This window comes from Pseudophryne corroboree, chromosome 4 (genome assembly GCF_028390025.1).
Source record: "Pseudophryne corroboree isolate aPseCor3 chromosome 4, aPseCor3.hap2, whole genome shotgun sequence".
Lineage (NCBI taxonomy): Eukaryota > Metazoa > Chordata > Amphibia > Anura > Myobatrachidae > Pseudophryne > Pseudophryne corroboree.
The window spans coordinates 687,998,461-688,023,865 of NC_086447.1; the positions used below are offsets into that span (position 1 = coordinate 687,998,461).

The 25,405-nt window shown below is 44.3% G+C and overlaps 1 protein-coding gene across 3 annotated transcripts in view; it reads left to right on the forward strand.

Annotated features, from left to right (window-relative positions):
* Positions 1 to 25,405, forward strand: part of SHPRH (SNF2 histone linker PHD RING helicase) — a 372,150-nt gene that overhangs the window by 86,710 nt on the left and 260,035 nt on the right. For 2 of the 3 annotated variants that reach the window (XM_063917888.1, XM_063917887.1), the window contains exons 4-5: positions 5,552 to 5,770; positions 14,987 to 15,065. In XM_063917888.1, coding sequence (XP_063773958.1) covers positions 5,552 to 5,770; positions 14,987 to 15,065 — 298 coding nt within the window. The remainder of the gene's footprint in view (positions 1 to 5,551; positions 5,771 to 14,986; positions 15,066 to 25,405) is intronic. The other variant, XM_063917889.1, reaches the window with a different exon arrangement.

Sequence of the window (25,405 nt, forward strand, 5' to 3'; positions counted from 1 at the left end):
TCCTGAGGACCGAGTTTGAGAACCTGTGTCCTAATTAAACACTCCTCCACATATAATATGTTAGCCTTGAGGAATACATGTGTCCCTATGTGTGATGCTCCATCGTATTTAAGGGACACAAACTTAGTATCATCCAAAATAATTTATTTCGTAATGTTTGCTGCAGTGAACTTGCTGATTTGTAAGTCAATACACAGTTTGCCACATATATCCATTATTATACACATTATTTGTGCTTATTAAAAAAAAAGACAATTTCTTTGTTTCTGCATCATGTGTAAGAAACTGATTACTCATTTTTAACACACACAAACATGGCCCAACAATAATGACATTCATTTTGGCACTGAATTATCTAAATTCTATCACAACATATTAGGACCTTTTTAGCCAACTCAATTGTGTTATTCTTGTAATGTGGTATAGAGAAGAAAAGTAAGAGTTAACAATCACATTGTAATTTGTATTGGTCACGGATGAATCTGCATGGCTGCCAATTAGTCTGCCTGCAGGATATAAGAATGATTGGAATCTAGAATGAGTAATGATTAGAAAAAAAAACAAGTGGTCTTGTTACTGCATGCTAACATCAATGTGCAGATCAAATAACTTTGTCCTCCTCCTAAAAAAATCAAAGATGTGAAAGAATAAATGTGTTGGCCAAAATCCTGTTGTTGTTTGTAACACTTATAATTAATGATGTTAAAAAAATTGACAAGGTGGTAAGTGTAATAGATATTCTGACAAACCTACACTTACTAAATGTGTTTATTTACTTCTCTATACAGAGATCAGTGTATCTATTTTTTATTTTTTATTTTTTTGTGGTTGGCTGCTTGGACTGGCCTTTGCCTTTACCACTGTCGTGTTGGTGTGCTCTGGTGGAGCGCCTTGGTGGTGAGGACACTGGTGAGAGAATCGGAGTAGTCGTACCAGAACTGCTGCTTGGTTGCTGATGGTGCTGGGATCTGAGTGTTTCATTGAGGTTAGTGAGGGTGGCATTAAGTTCACGTGTTGCAGCATTTTGATTCTCTAAAATTCTGGTGATTTAATTCATTGATCATTTGATTGTTTTCTAAGATGTTGATGTAGCTTTGCTGTTGTCTGTGCTGTTCTTCCATTATGCGTTGTAAGTTGCCCATGACATGTGTAATGTCTGCACGCATGATTTCCATGGTATTGGCAAATCTGGTTCATTTTGGCGACTGATATTTCTGCTGATTCTTCTGAGGTGAGCTGGTAGGTTTGCAAAAATTTGGGTCTGCCTACGCAGGCAATCTTGATTAGTGGCCTGCTGTGTAGCCCAACTGTCCCAAAACACTTGATCAGGGCCTTGTGCTACTGGTGTTGTTGGGCTGTTTTGTGGTGGTGGAGTGCTTTGCTGTGGTGGTGTACTCACAGGTGCTGGGTGGCTGATTCCTTGTATTAATGGCTGCATTTGTAACATGATTGTCTCATCCATGTCACTGTGTTGCTGCTGTTGCGTCTGGATGCTGGTACCAGTACTAGAATCTGGAATTAGAACCATTTTTGCGTAAGTTTGACATATGTTTGAAAAATTTAAGCAAACCAATAAACATGGAACACATGTATTTAAATGGTGCATTCAGATATCCAGCATAGCAACATCATCACTCAGAACTACAAAACAGACATATTCCTGTTTGTGGCAAATGTGTCTGGTTACTTCATTATTAAAACAAGCACATGAGTTGTATGGTAGGTCAGACATACTCCACCATAAAAACACACTTAAAATCTTACTTTTTGGCCTTATAGTGTTTAAATCTTAAACTTAGTAATGTTTTGGCATGTTGGGGCCAATGTTACGACAAACACATAAGTTAATTTGCGGAAAAAAATATTACTATTTTGCAAGCTTACACATGTGTTTATTTTGCAGCATCTTCAACACAATCTGCTGCTGTATGGCTGAAGTGGACATACATATCTTTACTGGATGTGGACAAGGCCATTTTGGTCAGAATCCATTTGATGGTTTTTTTTTCCGGTAAGTATAGCTGATTTTGTGGAATTTAGAGTTAATTAGACTCATTAAATGGATTATTATGAGATGATTAATTTATTTCATCATTACAGTTTCTTACTCACAATCAAGATGAGGGGAGTGTGGTTGGCGTCTTGGAGGTGTGACCAAAATTTGGAGTGGTGGTACCGAAGAAACTGTAGACAATCTTCGTGGCGGAGTAGACTGCTGTGGTTGTGATTGGACATCAGACCTTGCTTTCTTTGTTGCCACATGTACTTTTGTTTGGTGTGCTACAGGAGTCTTCCTTCTGCTGGTCAAAACTTCTTGGGATGGACCTGGGATTTAAAGTGTACTTTTGTTATGGCCATTCCTTTACAAACATAACCTATACTACAATGGACACTTTACCTGCTTCCGCAGCGTCATCATCATCAGATGTAAAGGGAGTGACTGTAGGGCGACCAGTACTGCTTTTTTTCAACACTGTAAATAATGAAACAAATAAAAGAACTAATTTCTTCATGCTATTGTTGATACATCCACCCATTATGTTTACAAACATTAAATCTTTCTCAAATGGATGCTTATTTATGTGTGCATAATTTCTGTCCAAAACCATAAATGTTTTCAATAAATACACACATTGGCCAATAGCCATATGCACTATGGAAAGTGCAACACAGGAAATAATGTACAGGACACAGACATAGGACACGGGCAGATTTAATAATCCTGGTGAAATGATAAAGTGGTTGTTAATAAAGCACCAGCCAATCAGCTCCTAAGTGACATTTTGCAAACCCAGCCTGTAACATGGAAGTTATGAACTGATTGTTTGGTAATTTATCAACTTCAACTTTATCACTTCACCAGGCTTAATAAATCTGCCCCACAATTACTAATACATACACTAACTACCCAAAACACAGACATCTTCATTGAAAAATGTTATGTCATTAATGAAAGATGCAATATAGAAAATGCTCTGGGATGTGGCACTACAAACACACATTAGCACAATATGAGCCAAAAACCAAAACACATTTAAAAAAAACATCATAATAGTACGGTAACTAAGTCTGCAGTGTTGTCTCAGGGTACAAATACAGACTCTAAATGTACCAAAAAATAGTGGTTTTGTCTTAAACAAGATTACATACAGTACTAATGAAATGACACATGTAACTGGCTTCAAAGCCACTTTACACTACTCCAGCCTCTATCATGTCAACCACTGATTTACAAACATTGCACATGGATAACTGAAAACAAAAACATAGGCCAACTTGCATACTGGCAAATGTGCCAAAGAAAAACATTATTGATGTACAATTCAATGACACACCAAGTCCAAACTACACATGGAAAATGTACAGTAAAAAAACCACATGACATACTATAAAGTACTATGTTATATTGGCTTTGGTAAAAAAACAAACCAAAAACAATGTATTGGCTGACGCACACATGAAGATGGGAGTAATATGCAACATCACATGACACACATTAACAAAAAACATAAAGACAGAAGTAATGTAATGGAATGATAAGACAAATACACATGCTCACCATCCTTCCTGGGCAGATCGGAATCACGGACATGGGTTGCATACACTACTTCAGGAGGTATTAAACTCTGCATGGGCTCCTCATAGTCCAGATATCTGGCAATATAGGGATGTCCACCACCGGTTTTGCAAGCCGACTTCGCCTCCTTAGCCATTTTGGACTTGACACGTCGCTTTATGTCATAGTACCGCTTGCGGCACGTGTCCTCCGTCCGCTTGACCACCCCCTCACTATTTACAGCAGCAACAACTTTCGCCCACAACACCGTCTTCTTCCGTGTTGGCACCTTGGCGGACTCAGGCCCAAATAGCTACCGCTGAGACTTTATCAGCTCCCGCACCAATGCCACATTTTCTGCTATAACTAAACTTTACATTCCGCCCAGTCTTAGTAGTGGTGCGTGGCTGCGGAGCTGTCTGACTGTCACTATCACTGTCACTTGAGGCTGCTGCAGCAACCTCACCCACCCCCTCCACCTCACTAACCTCACTCTCACTCACCTCCTCCACCTGACCAACCTCCTCCCCCTCACTCACACCCACCACCTCACTCACCTCTGAGTCTGGTTAAACAATTAACACAAAAAAAATAAAAACAAACACACTCCTCCACTACCACAGCACAACACACACACACACACACACACACACACACACACACACACACACACACACACACACACACACACACACACACACACACACACAAGACAAGGGACTCTAAATCAAAAAACTTGGACAAAAAATGAGACAAAACCAAAAAAAACAAGACTACAAGAATGACTACTTACAAACACAATACTACACTCAGAAATCGCCCAAAAAACTCCTCACCAAACCAACTACTCACCAACCTCCACAGCACAACCTCCCTCCTCACCACTAACTAAACCCACGAGGTGCGGACGGTTTGGGGCGTATTTATATGGTTGCGCACAGACACTCTTACATCTGAAACACAACCAATCATGAACGGGGATGAAAAACGAAACTAAAAGTGAAAATGCGGCCGTGGTTGCAAAAATACCCTGCCGCGTTTAACATAGAAAATAAACCTGTAAAAACAACAAAAACACGTACGCAAACAACAATGACGGCCGTAAATGTGCCAAAAAAAACCGACTGGCATCGACATCGGAAAACACGAAAACCATAAACTCGACTGCTTAGTAACTTGGCGTATATAGTTTCAAAAAGTTGCATGAAAATGCACCCGATACAAAACGAGTTTAAACACTACATAAACCGACTCAAACACGAATATTAGTAAATATAGGCCCTAGTTTCTTAAAAATAGGAGGCGTCTTGAAGCTGTCATTACCAACCAAGGCTTTTGTACAAAGTATTAAATTTCAGTAAGCATGTTCAATAATTTTTCCCTGTGTCATTTCACATTATTACACACAACTTACTTTATGGACATCTATGGTTTGATCTCTTTGCATGTGTGGATTGCTGACACTTGATGAAAATGTATTTATTACAGTCCCATTGCAAATATATTTACGGAGAAAAATGTTGTGTTCAATACTTATTTTACCTTATGTAAAAATAAAAACTTATGTTTTATATATATATATATATATATATAGATAGATAGATAGATAGATATACAAACAAATATAAAACCACAGCACTCACCACCCCAGAAGCGGGGTGCAATGTCTGCACTCACCACTCATAGGGTGGGGTGCATGTAGCCCATTTATAAAAGATAATTTTAGTGCACGCTACAAAGTGCAAACAATACAACGTTTCAGGGAATGATATCCCATCCTGATGATGGGGTATCATTCCCTGAAACGTTGTAATGTTTGCACTTTGTAGCGTGCACTAAAATGTATCTTTTATAAATCTTGCCATAATAGTAAGAGGAGTTCTGTAATTAATCATTTCCAACTTTATATTTTTCCTGTTTTTATTGTTTTAGATTTCTCATTATTTGTTGTTTTTAAAGTTGTGAGTTAAAAAAGAGGAATTTATCTACATGCAGATATCTCAGGGGAGAATGAGGAAGAGTCCGATCAAGATCTAGAGAGACAAAATATTGAAGAACTTTATGACTATGTTAGACAGATCCATCAAAAGGAACATAGGATTCTACAGGAAGATGTTCAGCATCCAGCCTTGATACCAGTGCTGCGGCCATACCAGAATGAGGCTGTCCATTGGATGCTACAGAGAGAGAACTTCAGAAATGTGCCTTCTAATGGTAAAGCTGTGGATCATTTTGTTTTGTGTCCTTTTGTTTTCTAATCCCTTCTTTAAATAGCATAGTGGGAGTTATTGATTACCTTTTAAAAAGCTCCTCCCTTCTTTTGGGACCATTACCTTTTTAGGTAACTGTACAGTACAATTATAACTAAAAAGTGTCCATCTGTGCCCCTTGTTTTTGAGTTGAACTCATAAAATAGTTATAACTATAGTGAAATGGCTGTACTCCTTATCTGATTTGGGCTGCATACTTTGTTATGCTCACTTCCGGTCATTTCATTCATGCCTGAACCATGTGCTATAATAATTTAATTTGTACAAGAGCTGCTAATGCAACTGACATTGGTCAGCTCTAGATGGACAGACATTGGAGTGCACTTCATCCTGCTCCCAACAAGGAACTTTTCCTGGGAGGACCCTTTCACTACTGACACTTGTAGTCAGTGGGTGTTAGCACTGCCATTAGACGTGTCCGTGCCAGATCTGTGCTTGGGGAGAGTGGTCAAATAAGAACTCCTCTTTCCCTGACCACTGTGAGTGCATGCTGAATCTGCGGTCTGGCCTCCAGTGGTGGTAAAGGGCTAGATCCACAAGCCTTGTACTTTCTAAAAGTGGGTCACACTTGTCAGGTCAGCCCTAACTATGCAAAGGGATTGCTTAAAAGAATGGTCTATCAGGTCTGAGGCCACCATTTTTCAGGGCTCTGAAATGAGATGTGAAGTCATAATGCTGCTTACTTCCATTGGGCCTGCTACTGATGGGGCAAAAAGTTTGCTAGGTCCATAGTGCAGTTCAATTCTGAACTCATGAAGATTACAGTGCAAAGCTCTTCTGACTCGCGGACTGTATCTGGGGACAATACGAGTGTGTGGATTCCTCACAAGAAGAAGTGGGGGATGTAGAGATATATGATATTAATGACGTCTGTTTTTAACGAGGACTCTTCTAGATGGTGTAAGGAGTGTCCAAATGTTGCACATCCAGGGCAGATGTGTCCTCGTACATATTTCCTCAAGATGCCATGCAGCGTGTGATTCCTAGTGTGAGTGGGCAGTCAGAACCCGTGCAACTCTACTAGTGTTTGACGTCTTTTTTGACGAAAATTTGTCTCAGTCGCAACGTGATGTGACCAGAACGCACAGAGAGACTGTCCTAATTAATTTAATATGCGAAACGTGAGCATGTGTTCTCATACATTTTGCCTCAATACGCCACGCAGCGGGAAATGCCTAGCATGAGGGAGCTGACAGGTTCCGTACAAACTGTTAACGTGAGTGTCAATTTTTGGCAAAATGCATCTTATTCGCATTACTATGTGAATAGGACGCAGAAGCAGACTCTGCTGATTAAATGATATGTGGCATGCCTTTACTCCTGTGTGCATCTGCAGCTGTAACTGCATACACAATGGTACATTACAGTGTTTTGTAGGAAGATGCTGTAACGTACCAGTTCATGTGTAGATACAGCCACGGTCGCATACATTATAGGCATGCGCATATCCTTTTAATCAGCAGAAGCTGCTTGTGCGTCATATTCGCATCATTTAGCGAAGGAGATGCATTTTAATGGAAAAAGTCGCACGTAAAGATGCTCAGCGATACCGAGTCATGCCACGGCATGACGGTACTAGAAGGGCTGTTTAACGTGCATGGAGGATCGAAGTGAGTGGACACATCGGGATTGGTATGGGATCCTGGAGGTCAGGAGGCTGATGCTGGGAACCCGACTGCCAGAATCCCGGCAGCAAGTGCACTGTGTCCCCTCGCGTGCTCGCTGAGCTCACCACGCTTCGGGCATGGTGGTGACCCACACTGTTATATTCCCCCTCGGGTGGTGGCATGGACCACCACCCAAGTGGGAATACGGAGCTTGGGTTGGGATTCCGACCGCCGACATTTCACCGACTGTCGGGTTTCCAGCGTTGGTATCCTGACCGTTGGGATCCTGACAGCCGGTAATTTAACTGCATACCGACACATCTGCATATATGTGTGACTGAGTCTGTACTGATAGCACGACACTTCTATTGGAGAAAAGCTGTCACTGCATCATAGCACTTCGTACACAGAGACACAGTCGCACACAGAAATATCAAATTAATCGACACAGTCTCCTGGTGCGTCTTATTCATATTGTGTTGCGACTAACGCTGCCCATACACCTAAAGATTTATTGTCAGATCTGGCTGGTTGGAATGAAAACCTGGTAATGGATGAGAACAAATGACAATTGACCATTTGCTCCTAAATGCTGTAAAACTGACAAAAACAGTTGTTCAGACAAATTGGTTAAATCAAATGGATTTAACCAATTTGTCTGATTGACCATTTTTGTCTGTTTTCCCGTGTTTGAGAGCAAATGTTCAGTTGTCATTTGCTCTCATCCATTAACAGGTTTTCATTCCAACCAGCCAGATCTGACAATAAATCTTTAGGTGTATGGGCAGCATTAGATGCAATTTCCGTCTCATGGGACCTGGTGCGCCACAAGGGCCTGTTTGGCACATCTGCAGCAATTATGTTTGCGAACACATCTGTAATTCAGAGGTACCTCAATATACGCTGTTTAAAAGGAAGATAGACAGTGCGGACTAAACCTGACCTTAGATTTCCAGTTACACGTAGTTTACAGATATGCATCATTACCTAGAGCGGATGTTTATATTCTGTATCAGAGAATTTGGGCATTTCTCTAAGACCACTGCTGTTTCGATACCTAGTAGTGTTGCACTCAAGGATGGTGCAGATTGAAATTTTCAGACCATTCTCATCTGTTTATTTAGTAGCTGGGGCTTCTCTATGGTTTAGATAAGCTTCAGCTTGATTGAACAAAGTTGTGGAAAAATGGTCTGAACAAGCCTGGATTTGCAGTCAGGATGGCTTAGTTACTCGGACCACATTTGGGAAGCAGCTGAATATATAGGTTATGTGGACTGGAGTCTTATTTTTAATCAGATTAAGTATATCTCACGTGGTGCTCCAATGATGGAAAATCCCTTTTCTCTAACGTCCTAGTGGATGCTGGGGACTCCGTAAGGACCATGGGGAATAGCGGGCTCCGCAGGAGACTGGGCACTCTAAAGAAAGATTTAATACTATCTGGTGTGCACTGGCTCCTCCCTCTATGCCCCTCCTCCAGACCTCAGTTAGAATCTGTGCCCGGCCGAGCTGGGTGCTCCTAGTGGGCTCTCCTGAGCTTGCTAGATAAGAAAGTATTTTGTTAGGTTTTTTGTTTTCAGAGAGCTTCTGCTGGCAACAGACTCTCTGCTACGAGGGACTGAGGGGAGAGAAGCAAACCTACTCACGGCAGCTAGGTAGCGCTTCTTAGGCTACTGGACACCATTAGCTCCAGAGGGATCGAACACAGGTACCTAACCTTGATCGTCCTTTCCCGGAGCCGCGCCGCCGTCCCCCTCGCAGAGCCAGAAGAACAGAAGCAGCAGAAGCATGAAGACATCGAAATCGGCGGCTGAAGACTCCTGTCTTCACTTAAGGTAGCGCACAACACTGCAGCTGTGCGCCATTGCTCCCACAGCACACCGCACACTCCGGTCACTGTAGGATGCAGGGCGCAGGGGGGGGGGGGGGGGGCGCACCCTGGGCAGCAATTAAATACCTTTTTTGGCAAAAAGAGGCATATATACAGTCTGGGACTGTATATATGCCAGAGCCCCCGCCATTTTTTATACATTTAAGCGGGACAGAAGCTCGCCGCTGAGGGGGCGGGGCCTTCTTCCTCAGCACACCAACGCCATTTTCTCTTCACAGCTCCGCTGGCAGGACGCTCCCCAGGCTCTCCCCTGCAGTATTCAGGTGCATTAGAGGGTAAAAAAGAGAGGGGGGGCACATAAATTTAGGCGCAGTATATATACATATATTAATAGCAGCTACAGGGTAAACACTAAGGTACTGTGTAATCCCTGGGTTATATAGCGCTGGGGTGTGTGCTGGCATACTCTCTCTCTGTCTCCCCAAAAGCCTTTTGTGGGGTCCTGTCCTCAGTCAGAGCATTCCCTGTGTGTGTGCTGTGTGTCGGTACGCCTGTGTCGACATGTTTGATGAGGAAGGATACGTGGAGGCAGAACAAGTGCAGCTGAGTGTGGTGTCGCCGCCGACGGTGCCGACACCTGATTGGATGGATATGTGGAAGGTGTTAAATGATAATGTAATGTCCTTGCATAACAGGTTGGATAAAACTGTAACCGGGGGACAGGCAGGGTCTCAACCCATGCCTGCTCCTGCAGCGCAGAGGCCCTCAGGGTCCCAAAAGCGCACACTATCCCAGATAGTTGCACAGATGTCGACACGGAGTCTGACTCCAGTGTCGATGACGATGAGGCAAAGTTGCAGCCTAAAATGACTAAAGCCATCCGCTACATGATTGTAGCTATGAAGGATGTATTACACATTTCTGAGGAAAATCCTGTCCCTGACAAGAGGATTTATATGTATGGGGAGAAAAAGCATGAAGTGACTTTTCCCCCTTCCCATGAATTGAATGAATTATGTGAAAAAGCATGGGATTCCCCTGACAGGAAGGTGATAGTTTCCAAGAGATTACTCATGGCGTATCCTTTCCCGCCAACGGACAGGTTACGCTGGGAATCCTCCCCTAGGGTAGATAAGGCATTGACACGCTTGTCTAAAAAGGTGGCCCTGCCGTCTCCGGATACGGCCGCCCTAAAGGATCCTGCTGATAGAAAGCAGGAAGCTATCCTGAAGTCAGTTTATACACATTCTGGCACACTGCTGAGGCCAGCAATTGCTTCGGCCTGGATGTGTAGTGCAGTAGCTGCATGGAAGGATTCTCTGTCTGAGGAGTTAGATACCCTGGACAGGGACACTGTTCTACTGACCCTGGCACATATCAAGGACGCGGTCCTATATATGCGGGATGCCCAGAGGGATATTTGCCTGCTGGGCTCTAGAGTGAACGCTATGTCCATTTCTGCCAGAAGGGTCCTGTGGACTCTGCAATGGACAGGGGATACCGACTCTAAAAAACACATGGAGGTTTTACCTTATAAGGGTGAGGAATTGTTTGGGGACGGTCTCTCGGACCTCGTTTCCACAGCTACGGCTGGGAAGTCAAATTTCTTGCCTTATGTCCCTCCACAACCTAAGAAAGCACCGTATTACCAAATGCAGTCCTTTCGTTCTCAGAGGAGCAAGAAGGTCAGAGGTGCGTCCTTTCTTGCCAGAGGCAGGGGTAGAGGAAAAAAGCTGAACAAAAGTCTTCCCCCGCTTCCACTAAGTCCACCGCATGACGCTGGGGCTCCACAGGCGGAGCCAGGAGCGGTGGGGGCGCGTCTCCGACATTTCAGCCACCAGTGGGTTCGCTCACAGGTGGATCCTTGGGCTATACAAATTGTGTCTCAGGGATACAAGCTGGAATTCGAGGTGATGCCCCCTCACCGTCTCCTGAAATCGGCCTTACCAGCTTCCCCCATGGAAAGGGAGATAGTGGTGGAGGCAATTCACAAACTTTTTCTCCAGAAAGTGGTGGTAGAGGTCCCCCCCCTTCAACGGGGAAGGGGCTACTATTCCACTATGTTTGTGGTACCGAAACCGGACGGTTCGGTCAGACCCATTTTAAATTTAAAATCCCTGAACTTTTATCTGAAGAAATTCAAGTTCAAAATGGAATCGCTCAGAGCGGTCATTGCAAGCCTGGAGGAAGGGGATTTTATGGTGTCGCTGGACATCAAGGATGCTTACTTGCATGTCCCCATTTATCCGCCTCATCAGGAGTACCTCAGGTTTGTGGTACGAGACTGTCATTACCAATTCCAGACGTTGCCGTTCGGCCTGTCCACGGCACCGAGAGTATTTACTAAAGTGATGGCGGAGATGATGGTGCTCCTTCGGAAGCAAGGGGTTACAAAGATCCCGTACTTGGACGATCTCCTCATAAAGGTGAGGTCCAGGGAGCGGTTGCTGATCAGTGTAGCACACTCTCAGGAAGTGTTGCGTCAGCACGGCTGGATTCTGAACATTCCAAGGTCGCAGCTGATTCCTGCGACGCGTCTGCCCTTCCTGGGCATGATTCTGGACACAGACCAGAAGAAGGTGTTTCTCCCGGAGGAGAAGGCTCAGGAGCTCGTGACTCTGGTCAGAGACCTCCTAAAGCCAAAACAGGTGTCAGTGCATCACTGCACACGAGTCCTGGGAAAGATGGTGGCGTCTTACGAAGCCATTCCCTTCGGCAGGTTCCATGCGAGGATCTTTCAGTGAGACCTGCTGGACAAGTAGTCTGGATCGCCTCTTCAGATGCATCGGATGACAACCTGTCCCCCAGGGCCAGGGTGTCTCTTCTGTGGTGGCTACAAGGTGCTCACCTCCTCGAGGGCCGCAGATTCGGCATAGGACTGGGTCCTGGTGACCACGGATGCAAGCCTCCGAGGGTGGGGGGCAGTCACTCAAGGAAGAAACTTCCAAGGGTTGTGGTCAAGTCAGGAGACTTGTCTGCACATCAATATCCTGGAACTAAGGGCCATATACAACGCCCTGAGTCAAGCGGAGCCTCTGCTTCGAAACCAACCAGTGCTGATTCAGTCAGACAACATCACGGCAGTGGCCCATGTGAACCGCCAGGGCGCCACAAGAAGCAGGGTGGCAATGGCAGAAGCCACCAGGATTCTTCGGTGGGCGGAGAATCACGTACTAGCACTGTCAGCAGTGTTCATTTTGGGAGTGGACAACTGGGAAGCAGACTTCCTCAGCAGACACGACCTCCACCCGGGAGAGTGGGGACTTCATCAGGAAGTCTTCACGCAGATTGCAAATCGATGGGAACTGCCACAGGTGGACATGATGGCGTCCCGTCTCAACAAAAAACTAAAAATATATTGCGCCAGCTCAAGGGACCCTCAGGCGATAGCTGTGGACGCACTAGTAACACCGTGGGTGTTCCAGTCGGTCTATGTGTTTCCTCCTCTTCCTCTCATACCAAAGGTGCTGAGAATTGTAAGAAGAAGAGGAGTGAGAACAATACTCATTGTTCCAGATTGGCCAAGAAGAACTTGATACCCGGAATTGCAAGAAATGATCACAGAGGACCCGTGGCCTCTGCTTCTCAGATAGGACCTGTTACAACAAGGGCCCTGTCTGTTCCAAGACTTACCGCGGCTGCGTTTGACGGCATGGCGGTTGAACACCGGATCCTAGCAGAAAAGGGCATTCCGGAAGCAGTTATTCCTACGCTGATAAAGGCTAGGAAGGACATGACAGCAAAACATTATCACCGTATATGGCGAAAATATGTTGCTTGGTGTGAGGCCAGGATGGCCCCTACAGAGGAATTCCAACTGGGTCGATTCCTGCACTTCCTACAGTCGGGGGTGACTTTGGGCCTGAAATTAGATTTCGGCCCTATCCATTTTCTTTCAAAAAGAACTGGCTTCACTGCCTGAGGTTCAGACGTTTGTTAAGGGAGTGCTGCATATTCAGCCTCCTTTTGTGCCACCAGTGGCACCTTGGGATCTTAACGTGGTGTTGAGTTTCCTGAAATCCCACTGGTTTGAGCCACTTAAGACGGTGGAACTAAAGTATCTCACGTGGAAAGTGGTCATGCTGTTGGCCCTAGCCTCAGCTAGGCGTGTGTCAGAATTGGCGGCTTTGTCATGTAAAAGCCCCTATCTGGTTTTCCATATGGACAGGGCAGAATTGCGAACTCGTCCGCAGTTTCTGCCAAAGGTGGTGTCAGCTTTTCATCTGAACCAACCTATTGTGGTGCCTGTGGCTACTCGTGATTTGGAGGATTCCAAGTTGCTTGATGTAGTCAGGGCTTTGAAGATCTATGTTGCTAGGACGGCTGGAGTCAGGAAGACTGACTCGCTGTTTATTCTGTATGCATCCAACAAACTGGGTGCTCCTGCTTCAAAGCAAACCATTGCTCGTTGGATCTGTAACACGATTCAGCAGGCTCATTCTGCGGCTGGATTGCCGCATCCAAAATCAGTAAAAGCCCATTTCACAAGGAAGGTGGGCTCTTCTTGGGCGGCTGCCCGAGGGGTCTCGGCATTACAGCTTTGCCAAGCTGCTACTTGGTCGGGTTCAAACACATTTGCAAAGTTCTACAAGTTTGATACCCTGGCTGAGGAGGACCTGGTGTTTGCCCATTCGGTGCTGCAGACTCATCCGCACTCTCCCGCCCGTTTGGGGGCTTTGGTATCATCCCCATGGTCCTTACGGAGTCCCCAGCATCTACTAGGACGTTAGAGAAAATAAGATTTTACTCACCGGTAATTCTATTTCTCGTAGTCCGTAGTGGATGCTGGGCGCCCGTCCCTAGTGCGGATTTTCTGCAATGCGTGTATATAGTTATTGCTTGATAAAGGGTTATGTTATGTTGGCATCCATTGGTTGATGCTCTGTTGTTTGTTCATACTGTTAACTGGGTAAGTTTATCACAAGTTATACGGTGTGATTGGTGTGGCTGGTATGAGTCTTACCCTGGATTCCAAAATCCTTTCCTTGTAATGTCAGCTCTTCCGGGCACAGTTTCCTTAACTGAGGTCTGGAGGAGGGGCATAGAGGGAGGTGCCAGTGCACACCAGATAGTATTAAATCTTTCTTTAGAGTGCCCAGTCTCCTGCGGAGCCCGCTATTCCCCATGGTCCTTACGGAGTCCCCAGCATCCACTACGGACTACGAGAAATAGAATTACCGGTGAGTAAATTCTTATTATTTGGAACCCTTCTTGTAAGTGTATTTTATAAATGGTGTAGTCATCTCGGTATTCATGTATACAGTATTTTATCCTGCATATAAAGAGTTTGCATACTGATTTATATCACCTTGTTACTGTAAATGTTTACAAATAACCTTTAATGTATTTTGCACTAGAATTCTGTACACATTAAGTTTGAAAAACACCACTTCTACTTGTTTTGAGTATATTTTATTATTAAAATATAAAACGTTTCGGTTTAGCTGAATACGTAATAGAACATATTACATCTGAGCGACCCTGTTGAAAATAAATAAATGGTACCCTGTATCTGTCCTTAAAGTGTGTGGGTTTTTATTTTACAAGAAAGAGGCTGAGACTCCATTCTTTGTTCCGTTTACTTAATTGCAAATGGAATGATTGACAAACACATTAAATGCATCCATGTTTACAAGTTCAAGAGACAATAACATTACATAACACTTAGACTTTGTAATGTAAAACAATACTTCATACATTTTTTTTTTCCCCTACTGTATAGAAAATACACTGCATTCTTTATGGAGAGAGGTCACTACATTGGACGGAGTGAAAATCTACTGTAACCCCTTCTCTGGAAGGTAAACTGTCTGTGATTTTTACTTTTGTAAGTTGTTAAATTTAAAAAGAAAAACAAAGTCCGTGTTATATAGAGCAGATGTACAAGCAAGACTCCACAAATCCCGGGTGCCACTTCGCCTTGGCGACTAAGATCTTGCTAATGGTGACCAGATTTTACAAAAGCCATGTACTCTTGAAATATAAAGCTAATTGTAAAAAAAATAATAAAATCAGTTACAAAGTAGACTATTGGTAGTTACAGGGGTGGGTGGGATACAGCGCGTATGTCACCCTGTCACCGGGAGCAATATGGACTTGCCGCATTTAATTACTGTACCATCCTAGGATTCAGCACTGGATCACAAATGCGTTCAGGAGGCGTCTACTTATACCAAATGCCTCCTTCTACATTACCACGTCTGTGCATCGCTGCTGTTTCCAACCACATCTGGACCAGGCCTCTGGTGCCTTGTACCATATGGAACAAAAAGGATAGGTGTGTGATGATACATCTGTATTACACCATACCTTAGAAGTATACCCTTGGTTTAATTAGAGATGTTAATCGATAGGTATTCATTTTGAAAGGTAAATATCTTGCCTGTTATTCAGGGTATTAAAAAAAAAAAAAAAAAAAATGGAAACAAGGCAAAATGAATGAAAGGTAAATAGATTGTGGAATGAATTTAACAAAAATATTCCTCTCTCATCCACTTGTGGGACGCTGTGTCATTACCTCTGGGTTAGAGTGTGGGCTATAGAGGTTAGGCACAAAAAAACACTAAAAACTAAAGGGGGGTACACACTGAGAGATCTGTGTTTAAAATCTAAGCAATCTGACTAGATTGCTTAGATTTTAAGCAGGGATCTGTCGTGTGTATGCCCCCCAGCGATAGCGATGCGCCGGTCCTAGATTGAGCCTGCATGTAGGCTCAATCTAGCGGGTCACTCACTTCACCGCTGTGTGAAGTGAGCGGCCCCCCATCCGTCCGTCCCCTCGCTCAGCACATTGCGCTATGCTGAGCGGGGGGAGAGATGTGTGCTGAGCGGTCTGTGTTAAGATCGCACAGCACACATCTCTCCTGTCAGTACCCCCCTTAACTCCACCACCCTCTAACCCCTCCCACCTTAAGCAGAGCCTCAGTCTTATTTTTTATGCCTAGGAGGAAGGCACCCCTTCCCCCCGGATCACAGTTGTCTGAGGAGGCGCTGGGAAAGGTACGAACAGCCACAGCTTTACTGTGTGTGTATGTGTTCCTTGGAGAGATTGCACTGTGAGGGGAGTTTAATTTGTTTGCTAAATTGCTGCTTAAGCTGCCTTTACTATGTCAGATAAGCCAGACAAGGAGTCTAAGACCAAAGCTGTTTATTTTGCTTGTGCACAATGTGCCAAGAAATTACCAAAGGGGTGCACAGTCCCAGGTACTCTGCTCATGCTGCGCTGCGACACCCGCGGTCTAGGCTCCTGGTGCATCAGCAGAGCTGTCGGAGACAAGGCTGTGGCGGAGGCTATAGCTGACCTCTGACAGACCCAGAGTGCTGATGAGTCCTTGGCCACTTCTAATGTTAGACCCTCCTCTGCTGCGGCTGAGGAACCTCTATGGGCACGAAATATGGGTAAGTGCTTATTAGATATGGCAAACTCTCTGAATAAGATTGTATCCTCCTCGGATTCTACTACCACTACCAGATGTAGACATGCATCTTTCCCTGTTATTTTTCTAGGTGATGATCATGATTCCGATGCCTTCTCGCAGGAAGAAGGAGAGGTTGACCCGGATTGGGAAGACTCTCCTGTATGGGAAGAGGATTCCTCATCAGATTCTGGGGTGAATCTTCTGATTGATGCTGTTCATCAGGCGTTGCAGATTGAGGAGTCCCCTGTTCCAGAATCATCTTCCACTTCTTTAGGCTCAGTTGGCAGTTTTTCCGCCATTTTCTCATTTTGAAGAGGAGTTGAAAGAGCCATGGTATCGACCAGATACTAAAGGTACAGGTCCCCAAGAAGCTCAAGGTTTTATATTCCTTCAGGAACGAGGACACCCGATTCTGAGAGACTCCCCCCTAATGTAGACGCACCTTTTAACTAGATTAACTAAGGCCACGGTGACTCCTACGGTCCAGACCGCTAATTTAAAGGATCCAGCGTATCGGAAGAGCGAAGCAGTCTTAAAGTCCATATTCACTCTCCTGGCCAGTGCATGGGTAGTTCGGGCCATCAAAGAGTGGGTTTCTCAGATCGTCTTGGGTGTCCAGTCTGACGACACTACTCAGATCCTTCCACTAACCTCTCAAGTCACGGATACTCTGTCTTATGTTACTAGTGCTGTATTGGATTTGGTTACCCTGCAGGCATGCATCTCCGCCCTGTCCAGAGCTGCGCGTCGCCCCCTCTGGTTACGCTTCTGGAATGTTTATTCGGAATCTAAGCACACTTTGGAGGCATTTCCCTTTTGAAGTGGAATTCTTGTTTGGACCGGAGCTGGAAAAGATTATCACCAAGGCTACTGGTGGTAAAAGCCCCTATCTACCGGTTTTGAAGACCAAGTCGAAACCCTACCAGGTTTCAGTCTTTTGGCCTCAGGGCAGGGGATACTTTACCTTTTTCCAGTCCTTTCGGGGGTAACTCCCTTTTCTCCCGAAAAGCTACCTTTCGAGGCAGTGGTTTCCAAGGTATCCGCAGACCGGGTTCTAAGCTGGTCGACAAGACCTTGGCATGACTATCCCAGTCCTGCCATCATGCCCCTGGTGGAAGGCGCCTGCTTGCTCTTGTTCCGGGATGTTTGGTTGGATTCCAAACATGGATCGCTGGGTCGTTTCATAGTTACATAGTTGGTGAGGTTGAAAAAAGACAAGATATCCATCGAGCTCAACCTGTATTATAAAATTATATATCACTTAGATCCTTGGATATTTCTATCAGTTAGGAATTTATCTAATCCATTTTTTAACTTATTTAGTGAGTCCACCATTACTACCTCCTCTGGTAGGGAATTCCAGGATCTTTACTGTTCTTAATTTGAAGAACCCTTTCCTCCGTTGTGTATGAAATGTTTTTTTCTTCTAACCTCGGGGGGTGTCCTCATGTCCTGTGTTTTTTTGATAAACAGATCGTCTGATAAGTCCTTGTATTGTCCCTTAATGTATTTATAAATATTAATGTCCCCTCTCAACCGCCTCTTTTCCAGTGTAAACATATCTAACCTTGTTAGTCTTTCCTCATAGTTCAGTGCCTCTAATCCCTTAACCAGTTTGGTGGCTCGCCTCTGAACCCTTTCGAGTTCCAAGATATCTTTTTTATACTGCGGTGCCCAGAACTGTACACAATATTCCTGGTGTGGCTGCACCAAAGATTTATACAGTAGCAGGATTACACTCTCATCCCTTGTCTTCATTCCCCATTTTATGCATGCTAACACCGTATTTGCTTTTGTTGCTGCATTTTGACACTGCGTACTGCTACTAAGTCTATTATCGATGAGCATATCCAAATCCTTTTCAACTACGGTTATACCTACATTTTCCCCATTTAATTTATAGGCTACCCGTTTATTCTTAGTCCCAATTTGCATAACTTTATATTTTCTATATTGAAACTCCTTCTCCATTTGTCTGCCCAGACCTCCAGTCTGGATAAATCATTCCGCAGAGACTCAACCCTTGTCTGAATTAATTACTCGACACAGTTTAGGGTCGTCTGCGAAAATTGACACACTGCTTTCTAGGCCCACTCCCAGGTCATTAATGAATATGTTAAACCGCAATGGCCCGAGTACTGAACCCTGCGGTATTCCACTAAGCCCTAAGGCCCATTCAGAAAACATCCCTCAGAAAACATCCCATTTATCACCACTCGCTGTTTTCTGTTGTACAGCCAATTACTTACCCAAGTACAAATAGTGTTTTCCACCCTAAACTCCCTCAATTTGAAAATTAGTCTCTTATGTGGCACTGTGTCAAAGGCCTTAGCAAAGTCCAAAAAGATCACATCCACTGCTTTACCCTGATCAGTATTGTCACTCACATTCTCGTAGAAGCTTATTAAGTTAGTTTGACATGTCCTGTCCTTCATAAAACCATGTTGGTGCCTATTAATAACCTTGGATGTATCTAAGTACTCTAGTATACTGTCCCTTAATATTCCTTCCAGTATTTTCCCCATTATTGATGTCAAACTTACCGGTGTTTAGTTGCCGGGATGAGTTTTAATTCCCTTTTTAAATATTGGAACTACCTCTGCTGTACGCCAGTCCTTTGGTATCACTCCTGATGTAATTGTCTCACTGAAAATCAAATATAGGGGCCTCAATAGCTCTGAGTTAAGTTCCATAAGAACCCTGCGGTGTAGTCCATCCGGCCCAGGAGATTTTTTTATCTTAATTTTATTTAATTTCTCTCGGACCACTTTCTCGTTTAACCAAGTACTTAGCAAAGGGTCGCTATTATCGCTTATGTTGTGTACTTCTCCCGTCAACCGGTCCTCTCTCGTGAATAATGATGAAAATTATTTATTCATTAAATCTTTTTCCCTATCATCATAAATCAAGACATCTAGCTCGCCCTTTAGTGGTCCAATATTCTCCTTTTTAGCCTTTTACCATTTATACACTTAAATAACTTTTTGGGGTTTGTTTTGCTCTCCTTTGCGATTTTGTTTTTTGTTTTCTATTTTGGCTGCTCTGATTTTCTTTTTTGCATTTTTTGTTACATTCCCTGTAGACCTGGAATGATTCCGCCTTCCCGTCAGACTTAAATGCTTTGAAAGATCTCTTTTTATCCATTTGTTCCTTGACCTTCTTTTTAAGCCACATTGGCTTGAATTTACTACTCCTGTTTTTATTAACCTTGGGAATGAACAAATGAGTGTACTTATTGAGCTCAGTTGTAAAAACATCCCTCATTTCAGCCGTATTCTTACCACAATTTATGTCTTTCATTGCTTGTTTCTGCAAGTCGAAATTAGCTTTTCTAAAGTTAAGTCTTAGTTAGACCTTATAGTGTTGTTTTTGGAAGCTGATATCGAATGTGATCGTATTATGATCACTATTTCCCAGGGTCTCTCCTAGTTTGGTATTTGATATTATCTCCATATTATTAGTTAGTATTAGGTCCAGTATATTCCTAAGTCTAGTTGGTTCCTATATTACCTGGGACAGTTAATGATCTTTTAGTGTGTTTAAGAACCTGTTTCCCCTAGTTGTATTTGCTGTTTCGGTGTTCCAATTTATGTCCGGGTAATGAAAATCCCCTATGATAATGACCTCCCCAATTCCTGCTGCTTTTTCGATTTGCTGCAAGAGTTGCAATTCATCAAACACACTAATATCTGGTGGTTTGTAGCATGTCCCTATTAAAACATATTTTGTATCTTCACCCCCACTCGAAATCTCAACCCATAGTGACTCCACGTTATCTCCAGTCCCCACGTAAATGACCTCCTTTACATGTGGTTTAGAGAATGGCTTAACATAAAGACAAACACCCCCTCCTTTTTTATTAGTCCCATCTCTCCTGAAGAGGGTGTACCCTTCCATGTTTGCTGCCCAGTCGTGAGAATCGTCCCACCATGTCTCTGTTATGCCTATGATATCATATTGGTCCTTAAGTGTAATCGTTTCTAATTCCCCCATTTTACTTGTTAGGCTTCGTGCATTTGCAAGCATACACTTAAGCTTATTATTTCCCTTGACTACAAGTTTAGTTGTAGACGTTTCCTTAGGAAGTTAAGTTTTCCTTAATTTACGATCGCTGACTATTTTTCTCCTTCCCCCCTCTCCACCCCATTATACTTTATACATCCCTTTTTTCTACTCTCTCTAGTTGTTTCCAGGGGATATATTCTGGACCTTCAGGAACATGTACTGCACAGGTTTTTTGTGACCCCTCTACCTCAGAGCCCGACAAGGCAAGAGGTATTGTTTCAGGCTGTTTCTATTCTTTCAGAGGCAGGGGTCATTGTGCCAGTACCGGAACACCAGCGGGGTCTCGGGTTTTTCTAGACTCTGTTCCTAGTGGACAAGCCAGATAGCTAATTTCACCCGGTCCTCAACCTAAAGTTGTTGAACCCGAACCGCTACCTTGACAAATTCAAGATGGAGTCTATTCCCTCTGTTATACTAGCCATGGGAGCAAACAAATTGTTGGCTTCTATCGACATAGAGGGAGCATACCTCCATGTACCCATTTGGCAAGGGCACCATTGTCTGCTTTGCTTTGCAGTGGGCACGTCCCACTACCAATTCCAGGCCCTTCCTTTCGGTCTCTCAACCGCTCCCAGGGTATTTACGAAAATAATGGCTCATGCGATTGCCATACCCAGACAGCAGGGTATCAACGTCACTCCTTACCTGGATGACTTGTTTCTCAAAGCCCCATCCGAGGCTCTCCTCCGAACGCAGGTGGACCTAGCGTTGGAAACAATCCAGTCCCTCGGTTGGCTGATCAACTTTCCCAAGATCAGACTTCTACCATCGCAGCGGATGGAGTTCCTGGGCCTACTCTTCGATGTTGTCGTTCAAAGGGTCTTCCTTCCTCCAGACAAGGTAACAGACCTACAGTCCCGGATGCGCGCACTCCTCGTTTACCACGAGTGTCAGTACTCTGATGCATTCAGTTACTCGGGAAGATGGTAGCAGCCTTCACGCGGTCCCATTTTCCCCGATTCCATGCCTGGGCATTGCAGTCTCAGATTCTGTGTCATTGGTCCCCGTTGGATCTCCGGTTGGACACTCAGATTCTTTGCCTGTCAATCCAGACTTGTCACTCCCTCCAGTGGTGGCTTCACAGACCTCATCTGCCCAAGGGATCTCTATTTTCTGTCGGGATTTGGCAGGTGGTGACGGCGGACACCAGTCTCAAGGGATTGGGACGCCATATTTCACCATCACCAACTTCAAGGTCGGTGGTCTGAGGTGTAAACAACCCTTCCAATCAACATCCTCGAACTCCGAGCCATTCGCAGTGCATTACAGCGGCTTCAGGGACTTCTCCGAGGTCATCCCGTCCGCATACAGTCAGACAACGCGACAGCTGTCGCTTACATAAACAAACAGGAACTCGCAGTTGGATAGTCATGAGGGAGGTAACCCACATTCTTCGGCGGGCCGAACACTGTGTTCCGACTATATCAGCGGTCTTCATTGCTGAAGTCGACAATTGGGAAGCCGACTTCCTCAGTCGTCATACGGTCCATCCCGGGGAATGGGAGCTTAATCAAGAAGTTTTTCTCTCTCTGATCGCCAGAAGGGGTCTACCCGACATCGACCTGATGGCATCTGACCTCAACAAAAAGCTTCCTAAGTAAGGGGTTCATGCACGGGATCCTCAGGCTGTATCATGGATGTCATGACAGCCCCGTGGAGCTTTCGTCTCTGATACCTGTACCCGCCTCTTGCTTGATCCCTCGAGTCCTTCAGAGGGTCTTGAGGGAGGCTCTGCCGGTCATACTGATCGCTCCGGATTTGGTCGGCGACACTGGTACACCCAGATTCAGGCCATGCTGGCTGCACCTCCGTACTGTCTTCCACTCCGTCCAGATCTTCTCCTTCAAGGACCCTGTCATCACCCAGATTTGTCTCGTCTGGCTTTGGCATGGCTCTTGAGACCACCATATTAAAATCTAAGGTTTTGTCTCCTTCCATTATTGTTATGATGCTTCGGGCACGGAAGACGGTCACTTCCCGGTTTTATTACCGGATTTGGTGTGTGTACATTTCATGGTGCGAGTGCCGGGAGGTCTCTGCCTCCCAGTTTCATTTGACACGACTTTTGGCCTTTCTCCAAGATGGCTTGGCCAACGGTGTCCAACTTTCCTCTCTCAAAGGTCAGGTCTCTGCCTTGTCAGTTCTTTTTCAAAAGAGATTGGCTAACCTTCTGGATGTCTATTGTTTCCTTCAGGGTGTTTTGCGGATCCATCTACCATATGTACCTCCTGTTCCTCCTTGGAATTTAAATTTGTTTCTTACGGCTCTACAAAAGCCGCCATTTGAACCTCTCGATTTGGTGGAGTTAAGTTTTTTAATTTAAAGATGGTGTTTCTTTTGGCAATTGCTTCGACCAGGTGGGTCTTCGAGTTGGCCACCTTATCTTGCTGAGCATCCCTTCTCACCTTTCACTCTGACCGCGTGGTTTTGAGGACGAAATCATCTTTTTTGCCAAAGGTGGTTGCTGCATTCCATCTAAACCACAATATTGTTCTACTGGCTTTTAGTCAGGGTTCTTCGTCCTCGCTGAGCTCATCGTCCCTGGCTTTATTGGATGTTGTACGGGCCTTAAAGAACTGTTTGTCTCGCACGGCATCGATTTGTCGTACGCATAGTCTTTTGGTTCTTGTTGATCTCCCTAAGCGGGGCTAGTCTGCCTCCTGGAACACCATTGCCTGTTGGGTCATGTCAGCTATCCGTCAGGCTTGTGTCTCCTCGAATATGCCTGTTCTGGCTCCTCTGAGGGCTCATTCAACCCGCACCATTGGCACGTCTTGGGCGGTTCGCCATGGTGTCTCAGTGGAGCAACTGTGCAGAGCTGTGACCTGGTCTTCTGTGCACACCTTTACCAAATTTTATCGTTTCCATACCTTTGGTTACTCAACTAAAAATCTCTTCCTCGGAATCTATCTGGGGGGTGCAGCGATCACTCCCCACTTGTCTGGTTTCTTTGACTTTGTTCTGTAGTTATTTCTCCACGCGGCTTGGCTAAACGTAGACTGAGGCTCTGCTGGAGGTGGGAGGGGTTAGAGGGGGGCGGAGTTAGTTTTTAGTGTTTTTTTGTGCCTAACCTCCATAGTCCACACTCTAACTCAGCGGTAATGACGCAGCGTCCTCCACATGGATTCCGAGGAAGACATTTTACGGTGAGCAAAAAATCCCATTTTATCCTGCCGTTCAGACCAAGAGGCAAAAAGGGCCATGGTTTTTATATAGATTTTGTAATGGCAGCAAAGGTAAAATCTGAAAAAATACGTTTTTTTTATTTTACAAATGTCCACTTATTACAACTTTCTATTCCTCGCCACTAATGTTATACTGTATTTTTACATATTGGTTACATGTTGCAAATATCCACAAGCTGCTGTATATGGATTAGGGGGTGGTCTTCAGTATGCCGGCTGTCGGGATCCCGGCGCACAGTATACCAGCGCTGGAATCCCGACAGCCGACATACCGACACTTATTCTCCCTCGTGGGGTTCCACGACCCCCCTGGAGGGAGAATAAAATAGCGTGGCAAGTAGCGATCTCGCAAGGGGCTCATTTGCGCTCGCCACACTGTCGGTAATCCGGCGGTCGGACTCCCGGCGCCGGTATGCTGGTCGCCGGGAGCCCGACATCCGGCCTACCATAATACACCCGGATTAAGGGGTCTGTTTACTAAGCCTTGGATGGAGATAAAGTTGCTGGAGATAAAGTGCTAGCCAATCGGCTCCTAACTGTCATTTTTCAAACCCAGCGTTTTCAGTAAATATTGCTTCTTCTTTGCATCACTCGCAGTATATCAGGGCTGGCAGGTTGTCACTTTTGACGCAAAGGAATTGGTACAATTTAAGTGCATAGTCGTGGATTAAGCATAACTGTTCGTGGTGGAAGGAATAGCAGATCTGTAAGAGTTCCGAAAGACCGGTGCTCAGTGTATTATAGCAATATACAGTAGTTTTGTTGCTGCTTCTAGTTTTTAGTGGTACAAATAAGACAAAAGTTTTGAAAATGGACGATTGCCATGACTAATGGCCCATACACACGGTGAGATTCAGGCTATGCCCGATTCTCACTATGCGACAGGGGCTAGGTCGGCACATAGTCAGTATCGCAAGCACACTCATTATGTAAACAAAACTCACACAGTTTTAACTATCAAAACTCAAACAGCTTTAACTGTCAAACCTGTATCAATATCAAGCGCACTTAAATTAATTTTCCACAGATCGGAACCTATAAAAATATATAATGCAGCTCCCAATAGAGTATTCTGCAATACTCAATAGTTATACAGGTTGAGTCTCCCTTATCCAAAATGCTTGGGACCAGAGGTATTTTGGATATTGGATTTTTCCGTATTTTGGAATAATTGCATACCATAATGAGATATCATGGTGATGGGACCTAAATCTAAGCACAGAATGCATTTGTTTTATATACACCATATACACACAGCCTGAAAGTAATTCTAGCCAATATTTTTAATAACTTTGTGCATTAAACAAAGTGTGTGTACATTCACACAATTCATTTATGTTTCATATACACCTTATACACACAGCCTGAAGTACATTTAATACAATATTTTTAATAACTTTGTGTATTAAACAAAGTTTGTGTACATTGAGCCATCAAAAAACAAAGGTTTCACTATCTCACTCTCACTCAAAA